We start from the raw sequence: 14,605 nt of genomic DNA, 5'->3' as shown, positions 1-14,605 counted from the left end.
AATTGAAAATAGAAAAAACATTTAAGTTTAAGATGTTTCTTTTATTATATGATGTTATAAAAATGTCAATGTTTCTTCTTGATTTCAGAAAAACCCAGCCCACCAGCATCACTTGGAGTCACCGATATCACCAAGGAAAGTGTTTCACTTGCTTGGGGAAAGCCCGAGCAAGACGGAGGTAGCAGAATCACCAGTTACCAAATTGATGCTCTTGAGAAGGGTCAGGATAAATGGGTGAAAGTTGGTGTCACCAAGTTCACCCACATTGTGGTCTATGGTCTGACGCAAAATGCTGAATACTTCTTCAGAGTTCGTGCTGAAAACCACGCTGGGTTCAGTGATGCTAAAGACATGATTCTGCCTGTAACAGTTAAAGACCAGCATGGTGAGTTTTTCCCCACATAACATTAGGAACGGGCTTTCCCCTGAATGGCACAGTTAGAGTGAAAAGTTGCATGTACATTAAATGTAAGGGTTCTGGACTCTCCTGGCCCACCATCTCATGTTGGGTTTAAGGATGTTACAAAGAGCTCTGCAACAGTTACATGGGATACCCCAGATAATGAAGGTGGCGCTGCGGCAAAGAACTACCTTGTTGATATTCATTTTATTTTCACAAACTAGTGAGGGCACAAAATTGCTGAGCATAATCCAATATAGTACTACATTATGTGTGTAAAGCTGGTTAAAAAACATATTCTTACATGTAGAGTGTTTCATTTTGATTTGACATCTTCAAATAGATAATAATTATTACTTTTCCTTAATAATCATACATATTCTTTCAACAGAACCTCCTGAGATCAACATGAAGATGTTCCCCCACAATACAGTCTATGTCAGAGCAGGATCAAACCTGAAATGTGAGATCCCACTTACTGGCAGACCTATGCCAAAGGTTTCTCTTTCAAAGGACAATGTTGCACTGAAGTCAACTATGAGATTCAACTCTGAAGTAACTCCTGAATACCTCATCATTACTCTTCGTGAGAGCATTGCAATTGATTCAGGAAGGTATGACATCTGTGCCTCCAACACAAGTGGAACCACCAAGTCTTTTGTTAACATTGTGGTCCTGGATAGACCAAGCGCCCCAGTTGGTCCTGTGGAAATGACTGATGTGACAGAAGACAGTGTGAGTCTGAAGTGGTGTCCTCCTCGTTATGATGGTGGAAGCACCATTTCAAATTACATCATCCTCAAACGTGAAACAACCAACGCCAACTGGACTGAGGTCTCCTCGGCCGTCGCAAGATGCACCATGAAAATCATGAAGCTTACAACAGGACTGGAGTACCAGTTCAGAATCAGGGCTGAGAATCGCTACGGTGTCAGTGAGCACATTGACTCTCCAACCGTCAGAGTAGATCTGCCCTACAGTGAGTTTTATACCACTCTATTAATTAATGTGTTCTGTTCGTACTGTATATATACATCTGCATATTTAAAAAATACGGAATATACAAAATATTATTTTCTTTCATTTTAGCCGTCCCTGTAGCTCCATCAGCTCCTATGGTTACATCTGTAACCAGAGAGAGCATCACTGTAGCCTGGAAGGAGCCAGCCTCCAATGGAGGAAGCCATGTCTTTGGATACCACCTTGAAATAAAGGATAGAAACAGCATCTGTTGGCAGAAGGTTAACAAGACTGTTATCCGTGCCACACACTACAAAGTGCTAGACATTGCTGCCGGCCTCATCTATGAGTTCAGGGTTACAGCAGAAAACGCAGCTGGATGCAGTCCGCTCAGCAAAATCTCAGACGCAGTACTTGCAATTGACGCTTGCGGTAAGTCGACTTGGTTACTGTCATTTTCGTGATTGAATACTACTGTGTGTCCCCTAAACTTTACAAATCATCTACGGTATCTGAACCGCCACATCTGTTTTTGCAGAGCCTCCAACCAATGTCAGGATCACTGACATCACAAAGACTTCCATCAGCATTGCATGGCAGAAACCCAATTATGATGGCGGTAGCAAGATCACAGGATACCTGATTGAGAAGAAAGAGGGCCAGAAGGACAGATGGACGAAGGCTAACTTGACCAATGTTTCTGACACACATTATACTGTGACAGGACTTACTCAGGATGAGACCTATGAATTCAGAGTCATGGCAAAGAATGCAGTTGGATCAATTAGCAATCCATCCATCATTGCAGGCCCTGCAACTTGCGTGGATACATATGGTGGGTTATGTTCCAAATATGATAAAAGTAGGAATTGAACATTTCATTGAACATTCCATTGAACTATTAGTTAATATAATGCATCTTATATGTTATATCATAGGTGCCCCTGAGATTGAAATTCCTGATGAATATCGCGAGGTTGTGAAACACAAAGCTGGAACCACTGTCGAGCTTAGATTTGGAATCATTGCCAAACCAGCACCGACAATTGAGTGGTACAAGGACAGAAAGGAACTTGAGTCCGGTGCCCAGGCTCAGCTGGTACAGAAGAACGCTGCTGATAGTTCCACTCTTATCATCAGGGATACCACACGTCTCAACTCTGGAACATATGAGATGAGGCTCAAAAACTCTTTGGGCTCAGCATATGCCTACGTCAGAGTACAAATTCTTGGTACGTATTGCTCCTTATCATTTTTATTTTGGTACCTATATGGTACCTATATGTCTACACTGTTGGCACAGTATCGAAAATCATATGGAAAGTTACTTATGGAAAGTTACTCAATAGTCAATAGTCAATACTCAATAGTTACTCAATATCTCTAATTAGCAAATAACCAAAACAATTCATGTGCAAAGTGACATAGTATTATTCAAATGTTTTGTCATTATTAGATAAACCAGGACCACCACCTGGCGAGATTCAGCTCAAAAAGGTCACTGCTAACAGTATCACCATAATGTGGGATCCTCCTGAGGACGAGGGTGGCGCTATGGTAACCCACTACATTGTGGAGAAACGTGAGGCCAGTAGAATTCAATGGTCCATTATCTCTGAGAATTGGGCGGAATGTATTGTGAATGTCCCAAGACTGATCAAAGGCAATGAGTACATCTTCAGAGTCCGAGGAGTGAACAAATATGGAGTTGGAGACCCACTGGAATCTGAACCCGTAGAAGCAAAGAATGCATTTGGTAAGGATAAAACAAGCAACATCTGTCCAGCTACCTGAACATATTGTATTTGGGTCCCAACGTGATCTAACATGAATATATTTTTTTGCAGTTCCTCCAAGTCAACCTTCCAAGCCTCAAGTCACCATGATCACACACTCCTCAATGACGGTGGTATGGGAAAGACCTGGAATTGATGGTGGAAGTGACATTGATGGATATTACCTGGAAAAACGAGAGAAGACAAGCTTGCGTTGGTTCAAGGTTATCAAAAACACCATTCGTGATACAAGACAGAAAGTCAGCAACCTGCTCACTGGAAAGGACTATCAATATCGTGTATGTGCTGTCAATAAAGCTGGAGCTGGTCCATACTCCGAAGAGTCTGACCTCTTCAAAGCTGCTGATGCAGTTGGTATGTTATTCTCCTTATTGCCATCCTGGAACATAACATTTACATTTGGGTTATTTGGCAGACACTCTTATCCACAGCAACTTACAGTCAGAACATAGCATGTTTCATGTTTCTTCTACTACTTGTTCATTACATTTCTCTTACATTTGACAATGTATTTTTTTCTTAATTTTAGACCCACCAGGTGAACCAACCAAACTCAGAGTGGTCGACTCCACCAAAACATCCATCACCCTGGGCTGGGTGGCGCCAGTGTATGATGGTGGCAGCAAGATCACCAGCTATATCGTTGAGCAGATGACCTCTGAAGAAAGGGAATGGACTGTCATCAGCCACAACGGAGAAGTGAGGACAACAGAGTATGTTGTGAATCACCTGAAACCAGGAACCTATTACTTCTTCCGTGTATCTGCTGTCAACTGTCTGGGACCCAGTCAACCAATCGAGATGTACCAGCCTGTTCAATCCAAGGATATTCTTGGTTCGTATTCAAATATTCACAACATTCTATTAATATGTTAACATTGTACCTATTGCACTAGTACCAAATCTCTTACCTATTTTTCTTTCTCTCCTATCCGTCTAACAGAGGAGGCCGATCTTGATTTGGATGTTCCCATGACGACTCAATACACCGCCAAGGCAGGAAGGGATATTGAGGTGTTTATTCCACTGAAGGGCAGACCTGCACCAAACTGCACATGGAGAAGACATGACAAGAACATGGCCAGCGATGCAAGATACACTATCACCAGCACAGAACGTACAACAGTTCTTGTCATTCCAAAGGTCACCCGCGACGACTGTGGCAAATACTACCTGGAGATTGAGAACGGTGTTGGCGAGTCCAAGTTCATCACTGTGTCTGTCAAGGTTCTTGACACCCCATCCACTTGCCAAAAACTGATCATCAAGAATGTCACCAGAGGCAAGTTGACCCTGAGCTGGGAAGCTCCTCTGATCGATGGTGGTTCCCCAATCACCAACTACATTGTGGAGAAGAAAGACGCCAACAACAGAGCGTATACAGTCGTGTCATCAGAGTGCCCCAACACATCATACAAGATCGACGGTCTGTCAGATGAAATCGCCTACTTCTTCAGAGTGTCTGCTGAGAATGAGCATGGTACTGGTGATACATGTGAGACTGCAGAGCCAGTCAGGGCCACTGAGACCCCCGGACCAGTCAAAGAGCTGGTCATGACAGACGCTACTAAGACATCAGTGACTCTTCACTGGACCAAGCCTGACCATGATGGAGGTAGCCACATTTCAGACTATGTCATTGAGACGAAAACTAAAGAGGAAGAATCCTGGACTGTTGCTACAACATGCAAGCGTTGCACATGTGAAGTTAAAAACCAGAAGGAAAATTCTGTTGTGAACTTTAGAGTGTTTTCTAAGAATGAGAAGGGCATCAGTGACTTCTCTCAGATTGGGCCCATAACAGTAAAGGAGTTCATTATTCCACCCGAGGCCAACATGATAGATTATCCGAATGGCGAACTCTTTGTTCGTGTCGGTCAAAACATCCATATTGAATTGCCATTTAAGGGTAAACCAAAGCCATCTGTTGGATGGATGAAGGAAAACATTCCCTTGAAAGAAAGTGAACAGATTCGCTTCCGTGAAACAGACAACAAAGTGTCTATAACAGTCAGAAGCGCAAAGAAAGAGAATGCAGGCCTATACACATTGGTTCTGAACAACAAGCTTATCAAGAACTTCTTTGACATCAATGTGATCACTCTCGGACCCCCCTCTGTGCCAGTTGGACCGGTCCGATTTGATGAGGTCAAAGCACAGGGCATCATTATATCTTGGGATGAACCACAGGACAATGGAGGTGGAGACATCACTTGCTACAGTGTGGAGAAACGAGAGGCGGCCCAGGCTAACTGGAAGATGGTTTGCTCCAGTGTGGTGAGGACAACGTTCAAGATACCCAACCTGGTCAAGGGCACAGAGTACCAGTTTAGAATACGTGCAGAGAACAAATACGGAGTGAGCGATCCTTTGAATTCACCAGACGTGATCGCCCAACACCAGTACATGCCACCAGGTGCACCAGGAAAACCAGTCACATACAACGTTACCAGTGACGGCATGACTATCCAATGGGAAGCACCCAGCTTTGATGGTGGCTCACCAATCACCGGCTACCATGTTGAGAAGAAGGACAGAAACAGCCTGCTGTGGACTAAAGTAAATTCCAGCATCATCTCTGCCCGTGACTACAGAATCATTCAGTTGATTGAAGGACTGGAGTATTCCTTCAGAGTCTATGCAGAGAATAATGCTGGCCTGAGTCCCGTCAGTGAACAGAGCAAACATGCCCTCGCAATCTCCCCAGTTGGTGAGTATAAAATATTTATGACTGTCTATGACAGATGTTGTAATGTCTTGTATAGCTGTTATAACGGCTTTATGAATGCATACATAACGGGGACTACAATAAAGTGTTACCTTGTTGTTTTTTTCTCAATGAACAGTCTGCTATCATGAACATACATACTTTATGAACATACACTACTTCAGCAACCTGACCTTTCCTTTCCCCCCTAGATCCACCTGGTACTCCTAACGTCATTGATGTCACAAGAGATACTGTCACTCTCAAATGGGATATACCCAAGAAAGATGGAGGATTTAAGATTGTGGCATACAGTGTGGAAAGACGTCAAGGTAGAGGCAAATGGTTGAGATGCAACTTCACCGACATAAGTGATTTGCAATTCACCATCACCGGACTTTCGGCTGGTGATCGCTATGAATTCAGAGTGATTGCCAGAAATGCTGTCGGTACAGTCAGTCCACCCTCACAGTCATCGGGCTATGTCATGACAAAAGATGAAAGTGGTAATTATACATTATATTAAATAAACATTATACTGTACATTCTACAACCTGTTTATTTTATCTGACTATCTAAGTTTGTCTCTATGTGATTACATTTATCATTAATGTCATGTTTTTGTGTCTCTCTGTTTAGTTTCTCCCGACATTGAGTTCAGAGCCGACACTGCTCTTGTGTACAAGGCTGGTGAAAACATCAAACTAAACTGTAGTATCACGGGTCGACCAGTGCCTCAGGTCATATGGTACAAGGACGGTAAAGAGATTGACAAGATGATGTTGATTGATATTACCACTAACATCGGCTCCAGCCACCTGTTCATCAGAGATGCTGATCGCAACCATCGCGGAGTGTACATGGTGGAAGCCAAGAACAGCTCTGGAACTAAGACAGAGAGTGTCAACATCAGAGTCTCAGGTTGGTTTATAGATAAAAAGAGTTACATTATTTATTTTCTCTCAAATTGTGATGCAGATGATTTAACAACAAGTGGGTGGATTCATGCTTACCATTAACAATATATGCTTTCTTTAGATACCCCTGGACCACCTGAGGGACCAGTGCGTTTCACTGGTATCACTGCAGAAAAGGCAACTGTCTGGTGGAACCCGCCAGAGAACGATGGATGTGCTGCAATCCTCTGTTATACAGTGGAAAAGAGAGAAACATCTAGGATCTCCTGGGCAATGATGACAAGCAAGTGTGAAGCTTGTTCATTCAACGCCACCAAGCTGATCAAGGGCAACGAGTACCAGTTCCGTATCTCTGCTGTCAATAAGTTCGGAGTTGGACGTCCTCTCGACTCTGATCCATTCATTGCACAGATGCAATTCAGTAAGTTCCATCAAACAATAAGATCTAAAGAGATGACTGACACATAATTATTTGTTAGTAACTTAAATTGTTATGTTTAACTAAAACAAACAAATGCTTTCTTTCACAGCCGTTCCAGAAGCCCCAGGAACACCAGACGCCACAAATGTGACTGGAGACACAATCACAATAGGCTGGACAAGACCCAGATCAGATGGTGGAAATGAGATCAAACACTACATCCTGGAGAGACGTGAGAAGAAGAGCTTGCAATGGGTGAAGGTTTCATCCAAGAGACCAATCACTGAGCTCAGACACAGAGTGACACACCTGAACGAAGGTAATGAATATGAATTCCGTGTCATGGCTGAAAACGGTGCCGGAATCGGACCAGCAAGCAGCACATCAAGACTCTTTAAGTGCAGAGAGCCTACAAGCGCACCAAGTGCTCCTTCTCTGGTGAAGATCACCGACTCCACAAAGTCGTCTGTCACCCTGGAATGGATCAAGCCTGTGTTTGACGGTGGTATGGAGATCATTGGCTACGTCATTGAGATGTGCAAGGCAAGCCTTAATGAATGGCACCAAGTCAACAGAGCAACTTGCATCAACACAAGATACACCGCTAAAGGTTTAACGGCTGGTGAGGAATATAGGTTCCGTGTGCGTGCAGTGAATGGGTCTGGAAAAGGAGAAGCATGTGCAGTTCCTAATCCAGTGCAAGCTGTTGATAGATTGACATCACCAGAAATCATCCTTGATGCAGACTTCAAACAGACACACGTTGTGAAGAACGGGGCCACCGTCACTCTTCATATTGCCTTCTGTGGTAAACCAACTCCGCTGGCTACATGGACCAAGGCAGGTGGAGAACTTGGTGTTATGGCAGATGTCAACACAACTGACACATACAGTACCTTGACCATTGAGAGCTGTACCAGATTTGACTCTGGAAAATACACCTTGTTGCTTGAGAACAATGGGGGCCGCAAATCTATCACATTGACCGTGAAGGTGCTTGATACACCTGGACCTCCAGGAGCTATCAGCTTCAAGGATGTGACCAGGGGAGCTCTGACAATGCTGTGGGACGCTCCAGCCAACGACGGTGGAGCCCGCATTCAGCACTACATCGTAGAAAAGCGTGAGGCTAGTCGTCTCAGCTGGAAGTCAGTCAGCGAAAAATCCTCACGCCAAATGATCAGAATGACCAACCTAGAAATAGGTGTACCTTACCTGTTCAGAGTCATTGCTGAAAATACGTATGGCAGGGGAGAACCCTGTGAGATGAGTGAACCGATCACTGCAACTGAGGTCCCTGCTCCACCCAAGAGTCTTGACGTCATTGACACTACTAATTCTACTGCTATCTTGGCCTGGCTGAAACCTGAACACGACGGTGGCAGCCGCATCACAGGTTACATTGCTGAGGCCAAAGCAAAGGGCTCTGATCGCTGGATTGTTGGCGGTCAAACCAAACACCTAAAGTTAGTCATTGACGGCTTGATTGAGAACACAGAATATGACTTCCGCGTCAAGGCTATCAATGAGGCTGGTATCAGTGTCCCAAGAGATGCCTTAGCATCCGTTGTCATCAAGGAGCCCAAGATTGAGCCCACAGCAGATCTCAGTGGCATAAATAACCAGCTCATCACATGCAAGACTCACAATGCATTCACCATTGATATCCCCATCAGTGGCAGACCAGCTCCAAAGGCCACCTGGAAACTGGAGGAGATGAAGCTAAAAGAGACTGATAGAGTGATCATCAAGACTACTACAGAAAGGACCACCCTGGTGGTAAAAGACAGCAAGAGAGGAGACAGTGGAAAATACTACCTCACTCTGGACAATGCCGCCGGACTAAAGACGTTTGCTGTTACTGTCAACGTTGTTGGAAGACCCACTCCACCAGTAGGACCCATTGAAATCTCTGAAGTGTCATCAGAGGGCTGCTCATTGGCTTGGACAGCACCAGAGGATGATGGTGGAACAGATATCGACAACTACATTGTTGAGAAACGTGAATCTGGATCTACATCCTGGCAAGTGGTGAACTCAAGTTGTAAACGCACCACGATCAAAGTAAGCCATCTGACCAAATACATGGAGTACACCTTCCGTGTCTCTGCTGAGAGCAAGTATGGCGTGAGCAAGTCCATTGAGTCTTCAGCTGTTGTCATTGAGCATCCATTTGGTAAGTTCATGTGTAAAATCAATTTAATATTTGCTTTAATGATTTGAAAATGTGAAGACACTAATAATTAATTGTTTTGTCTTATTCTCAATATCAGTTCCACCAAGTCCACCAACTCGCCCAGATGTGGTGTCAGTATCTGCTACGGCTATTGGCATCAAGTGGGATCTGCCATACGCTGATGGCGGCAGTAAGGTGACTGGATACTGGATAGAGAAGAAGGAGAGAAACACCATTCTTTGGGTCAGGGAGAACAAACTTCCATGCCTGGATACCCAATACAAAGTCTCTAGTCTCATTGAAGGCCTGGAGTACCAGTTCAGAGTTTATGCTATGAATATTTCTGGTCTCAGCAAAGCCAGTGAGGCCTCAAGACCAGTAGTGGCTTTGAACCCAGTCGGTAAGTGCAACATTCAAAGGACATTTTTCTAAATATTTGGACTCTCTGGAATGTTCCATGTTGACCGTTGACCTTTGCACTGATTGTACATTCTCATTTTGTCTCCATGTAGATCCTCCTGTTAAACCTGAGGTGACTGATGTCACAAGGTCCTCAGTAACTATTGCATGGGGTATACCATTCAATGATGGTGGCAGCAAGATTGTCGGATACATCGTGGAGCGCAAGCCGTGGAGTGATGATGAGTGGGATAACGCCCGTTGGTTGAAATGTAACTACACCACCATCACAGAGACTCACTTCACAGTTGGAGGACTGGGTGAAGCAGAAATCTTTGAATTCCGTGTCATTGCCAAAAATGGAGCTGGAGTTCACAGTGCACCATCTGAAACAACAGGACCGATCACCTGCAAGGACGAATACAGTAAGATACTACTGTTAGATAATGTTACGTTACTGTCAAGTTTATGCATATGTATATATATATACACATATTTATATATTAATATATATATGTATTATTTCATAAGTTATATTTTATTTTTGTCTTATAGCTCCTCCCAAGGCTGAACTTGACAGCTCTCTTGTTGGAGAGCATGTCACTATCCGGGCTGGATCAGACCTGGTCCTTGATGGTGTAATTGGTGGTAAACCCGAACCCATAGTATGGTGGGCCAAAGGTGACAAGGTGCTGGAGCTGGGAGAGAAATACTCCCTGACATACACCAGTTCAAGAGCCATGGCCATCATCAAATCCTGCAACAGAAACGACACAGGAAGATACGTTCTGACTGTGAAGAACGCCAGTGGAACCAAGACAGCGTCTGTCAACGTTAAAGTACTCGGTAAGAACATAAAGTAGATACAAAGACATATACACTTGCAATGACATGGAAACAAAATAGTTTTCAACTAAATGTTACTATATTACTATAATACAGTGGTGGTTGGTGCCGTTTAAGATGAGGGAGGACAATGTTTTTTTTTTAAATGAGCATGGTCTTACTGTATTTCTATTACAGCATGTTGGATGACTCTCATTCATATTCCATTCACCCAGCTCATTTTCCCTATACCGATCATGAGATTGCTACAACGTAGCCTATGAATGGAAGTTTACAACATAGGTACACTGGTTGACAGAAATTTTAGTAATCAAGGTGACAGACAGTGACACATTCAATACTGCCTTGAACACTCTTCCCTGCATCTAGCTGATCTAGGGTGTAATCATTAGTCCAATAGTTGAAAACAAGAGTTCAGGCATGTTTTCCCCGTTATGTTCTGTTTTCCTCCATTTAAGAATTGGCTGAATGACTACACCCCTGATCACACGCAAACACAGTTAACTTTCATAGCAGCCACATACATGATCACTTTGATAGTTGTAGCTATAATTCCTTCTTGCATCTACGCGCTCTGGCACCGGTTAGTTGAGGTAATATGTACATGTAGGTAGCGTTATTAAAGTGACTATGCATAGATAACAACAGAGAGTAGCAGCAGTGTAAAGTGGGGGGAGGGGCGATGCAAATAGTCTGGGTAACCATTTGATTAGATACTCAAGAGTCTTTTGACTTGGGGTTGGAAGCTGTTTAGAAGCTTCTCGGACCTAGACTTTGGCGCACCGGTACCGCTTGCCGTGCGGTAGCAGAGAGAACATTCGCTAGCTAAGTAAATTAAAGTGAAAAAATAAATATATATATATATATACAGTGCCTTGCGAAAGTATTCGGCCCCCTTGAACTTTGCGACCTTTTGCCACATTTCAGGCTTCAAACATAAAGATATAAAACTGTATTTTTTTGTGAAGAATCAACAACAAGTGGGACACAATCATGAAGTGGAACGACATTTATTGGATATTTCAAACTTTTTTAACAAATCAAAAACTGAAAAATTGCAAAGTTATTCAGCCCCCTTAAGTTAATACTTTGTAGCGCCACCTTTTGCTGCGATTACAGCTGTAAGTCGCTTGGGGTATGTCTCTATCAGTTTTGCACATCGAGAGACTGACATTTTTTCCCATTCCTCCTTGCAAAACAGCTTGAGCTCAGTGAGGTTGGATGGAGAGCATTTGTGAACAGCAGTTTTCAGTTCTTTCCACAGATTCTCCATTGGATTCAGGTCTGGACTTTGACTTGGCCATTCTAACACCTGGATATGTTTATTTTTGAACCATTCCATTGTAGATTTTGCTTTATGTTTTGGATCATTGTCTTGTTGGAAGACAAATCTCCGTCCCAGTCTCAGGTCTTTTGCAGACTCCATCAGGTTTTCTTCCAGAATGGTCCTGTATTTGGCTCCATCCATCTTCCCATCAATTTTAACCATCTTCCCTGTCCCTGCTGAAGAAAAGCAGGCCCAAACCATGATGCTGCCACCACCATGTTTGACAGTGGGGATGGTGTGTTCAGGGTGATGAGCTGTGTTGCTTTTACGCCAAAGATAACGTTTTGCATTGTTGCCAAGAAGTTCAATTTTGGTTTCATCTGACCAGAGCACCTTCTTCCACATGTTTGGTGTGTCTCCCAGGTGGCGTGTGGCAAACTTTAAACAACACTTTTTATGGATATCTTTAAGAAATGGCTTTCATCTTGCCACTCTTCCATAAAGGCCAGATTTGTGAAATATACGACTGATTGTTGTCCTATGGACAGAGTCTCCCACCTCAGCTGTAGATCTCTGCAGTTCATCCAGAGTGATCATGGGCCTCTTGGCTGCATCTCTGATCAGTCTTCTCCTTGTATGAGCTGAAAGTTTAGAGGGACGGCCAGGTCTTGGTAGATTTGCAGTGGTCTGATACTCCTTCCATTTCAATATTATCGCTTGCACAGTGCTCCTTGGGATGTTTAAAGCTTGGGAAATCTTTTTGTATCCAAATCCGGCTTTAAACTTCTTCACAACAGTATCTCGGACCTGCCTGGTGTGTTCCTTGTTCTTCATGATGCTCTCTGCGCTTTTAACGGACCTCTGAGACTATCACAGTGCAGGTGCATTTATACGGAGACTTGATTACACACAGGTGGATTGTATTTATCATCATTAGTCATTTAGGTCAACATTGGATCATTCAGAGATCCTCACTGAACTTCTGGAGAGAGTTTGCTGCACTGAAAGTAAAGGGGCTGAATAATTTTGCACGCCCAATTTTTCCGTTTTTGATTTGTTAAAAAAGTTTTAAATATCCAATAAATGTCGTTCCACTTCATGATTGTGTCCCACTTGTTGTTGATTCTTCACAAAAAAATACAGTTTTATATCTTTATGTTTGAAGCCTGAAATGTGGCAAAAGGTTGCAAAGTTCAAGGGGGCCGAATACTTTCGCAAGGCACTGTATATACATAGCTCTCTCTCTTTTTTTGTATTCTTTTTTTTTTACCCCTTTTTCTCCAGAATTTTGTGGTATCTAATTGGTAGTTACAGTCTTGTCTCATCGCTGCAAACCCCGAATGGACTCGGGAGAGGCGAAGGTCGAGAGCCGTGAACAGTCCGTTAATAATTTCTGTATTTTCCAGACACTCCTGGACCACCTGGTTCAGTTAGAGTCAAAGACTACACAAAGGAGTCTGTCGTCATTACATGGGACGTACCAACTATTGACGGTGGAGCCCCTGTGAACAACTACATTATTGAGAAACGTGAAGCTTCAATGAAATCCTACAAAACAGTTACAACAGAATGCAGGAAGACCTTGTTCAGAATTACTGGCCTGGAGGAATCAGTACACCACTTCTTCAGAAACTCAACCCAACCAAGCCGAACTGCTTCTTGACACAATGCCCACATAACCCGGAAGCCAGCCGCACCAATGTGTCGGAGGAAATACCGTACACCTTGCGACTGTGTCAGCGTGCACTGCGCCCGGCCCGCCACAGGAGTCAATAGTACGCGATGGTACAAAGACATCACTGCCGGCCAAACCCTCCCCTAAACAGGACAACGCTGGGCCAATTGTGCGCCACCCCATGAGTCTCCCGGTCGCGGCTGGCTGCGACAAAGCCTGGACTCGAACCCAGAATCTCTAGTGGCACAGCTAACTAGCTCTCTCTCTTGCTTCTCCTTCATTTTTGAAGAAATTGTTGTGTTCAAAACTGTTCAACTATTGTCTTTCTCTTTCCTTGAGTCAACTACTCACCACATTTTATGCACTGCAGTCTACAGAAGGGGGTGAGAACCATGAGCCTCCTAGGTTTTGTATTGAAGTCAATATACCCAGAGGAGGACAGAAACTAGCTGTTCTCCGGCTATACCATGGTGCTATTGAGGCTACTGTAGACCTTCATTGCAAAACAGTGTGTTTTGGTCAATTATTTGGTGACGTGAATATATTTAGTATAGTACAGTTTTATCTTAAAAGGATAACGTTTTTTTTTATGTTTCACAATGACATTTTCATGAAATTCACTGTGGAGGATGGTACACCGCTTACTCCTCTGAAGAGCCTACACTGTTATAATAACACAATTTAATGTTTCACTCTGTAATTCCAGATACACCAGGGCCTCCTGAGGAAAAGGTCACAATCACCAGGGTGACGGAGGAGAAGTGCACTGTGTCTTGGAAGATCCCTCTGGAGGACGGTGGAGATCTTGTCACTCATTACATTGTTGATAGACGTGAGACCAGCAGACTCAACTGGGTGATCATGGAGACCGAGTGCAAGACTCTGTCCTGTGTCAGCTCCAAACTGATCAAGAACAACGAGTACGTCTTCCGTGTCAGAGGAGTAAACAAGTTCGGACCTGGTGTGCCTTTGGAGTCCGAGCCTGTCATCGCCAGAAACGCATACAGTAAGCATGCATTCAGTGGCCATGTCCTTTTAATA

The 14,605-nt window shown here is 43.6% G+C and overlaps 1 protein-coding gene across 1 annotated transcript in view; it reads left to right on the top strand.

Annotated features, from left to right (window-relative positions):
• The window catches only part of LOC110520307 (titin), a 176,057-nt gene that overhangs the window by 148,098 nt on the left and 13,354 nt on the right, over nucleotides 1-14,605 (top strand). The window contains exons 204-221 of the mRNA XM_090230595.1: nucleotides 89-385; nucleotides 792-1,379; nucleotides 1,502-1,792; nucleotides 1,899-2,195; nucleotides 2,299-2,592; nucleotides 2,817-3,116; nucleotides 3,208-3,510; nucleotides 3,686-3,991; nucleotides 4,100-5,866; nucleotides 6,076-6,195; nucleotides 6,503-6,784; nucleotides 6,902-7,201; nucleotides 7,311-9,377; nucleotides 9,475-9,777; nucleotides 9,890-10,201; nucleotides 10,332-10,622; nucleotides 13,296-13,418; nucleotides 14,271-14,570. Coding sequence (XP_090086721.1) covers nucleotides 89-385; nucleotides 792-1,379; nucleotides 1,502-1,792; nucleotides 1,899-2,195; nucleotides 2,299-2,592; nucleotides 2,817-3,116; nucleotides 3,208-3,510; nucleotides 3,686-3,991; nucleotides 4,100-5,866; nucleotides 6,076-6,195; nucleotides 6,503-6,784; nucleotides 6,902-7,201; nucleotides 7,311-9,377; nucleotides 9,475-9,777; nucleotides 9,890-10,201; nucleotides 10,332-10,622; nucleotides 13,296-13,418; nucleotides 14,271-14,570 — 8,541 coding nt within the window. The remainder of the gene's footprint in view (nucleotides 1-88; nucleotides 386-791; nucleotides 1,380-1,501; nucleotides 1,793-1,898; nucleotides 2,196-2,298; nucleotides 2,593-2,816; nucleotides 3,117-3,207; nucleotides 3,511-3,685; nucleotides 3,992-4,099; nucleotides 5,867-6,075; nucleotides 6,196-6,502; nucleotides 6,785-6,901; nucleotides 7,202-7,310; nucleotides 9,378-9,474; nucleotides 9,778-9,889; nucleotides 10,202-10,331; nucleotides 10,623-13,295; nucleotides 13,419-14,270; nucleotides 14,571-14,605) is intronic.

Source organism: Oncorhynchus mykiss, chromosome 3 (assembly GCF_057628025.1).
Source record: "Oncorhynchus mykiss isolate SJ-2025 chromosome 3, ASM5762802v1, whole genome shotgun sequence".
NCBI classification, from domain to species: Eukaryota; Metazoa; Chordata; class Actinopteri; order Salmoniformes; family Salmonidae; genus Oncorhynchus; species Oncorhynchus mykiss.
This window is presented reverse-complemented; position numbering and strand designations above follow the sequence as displayed.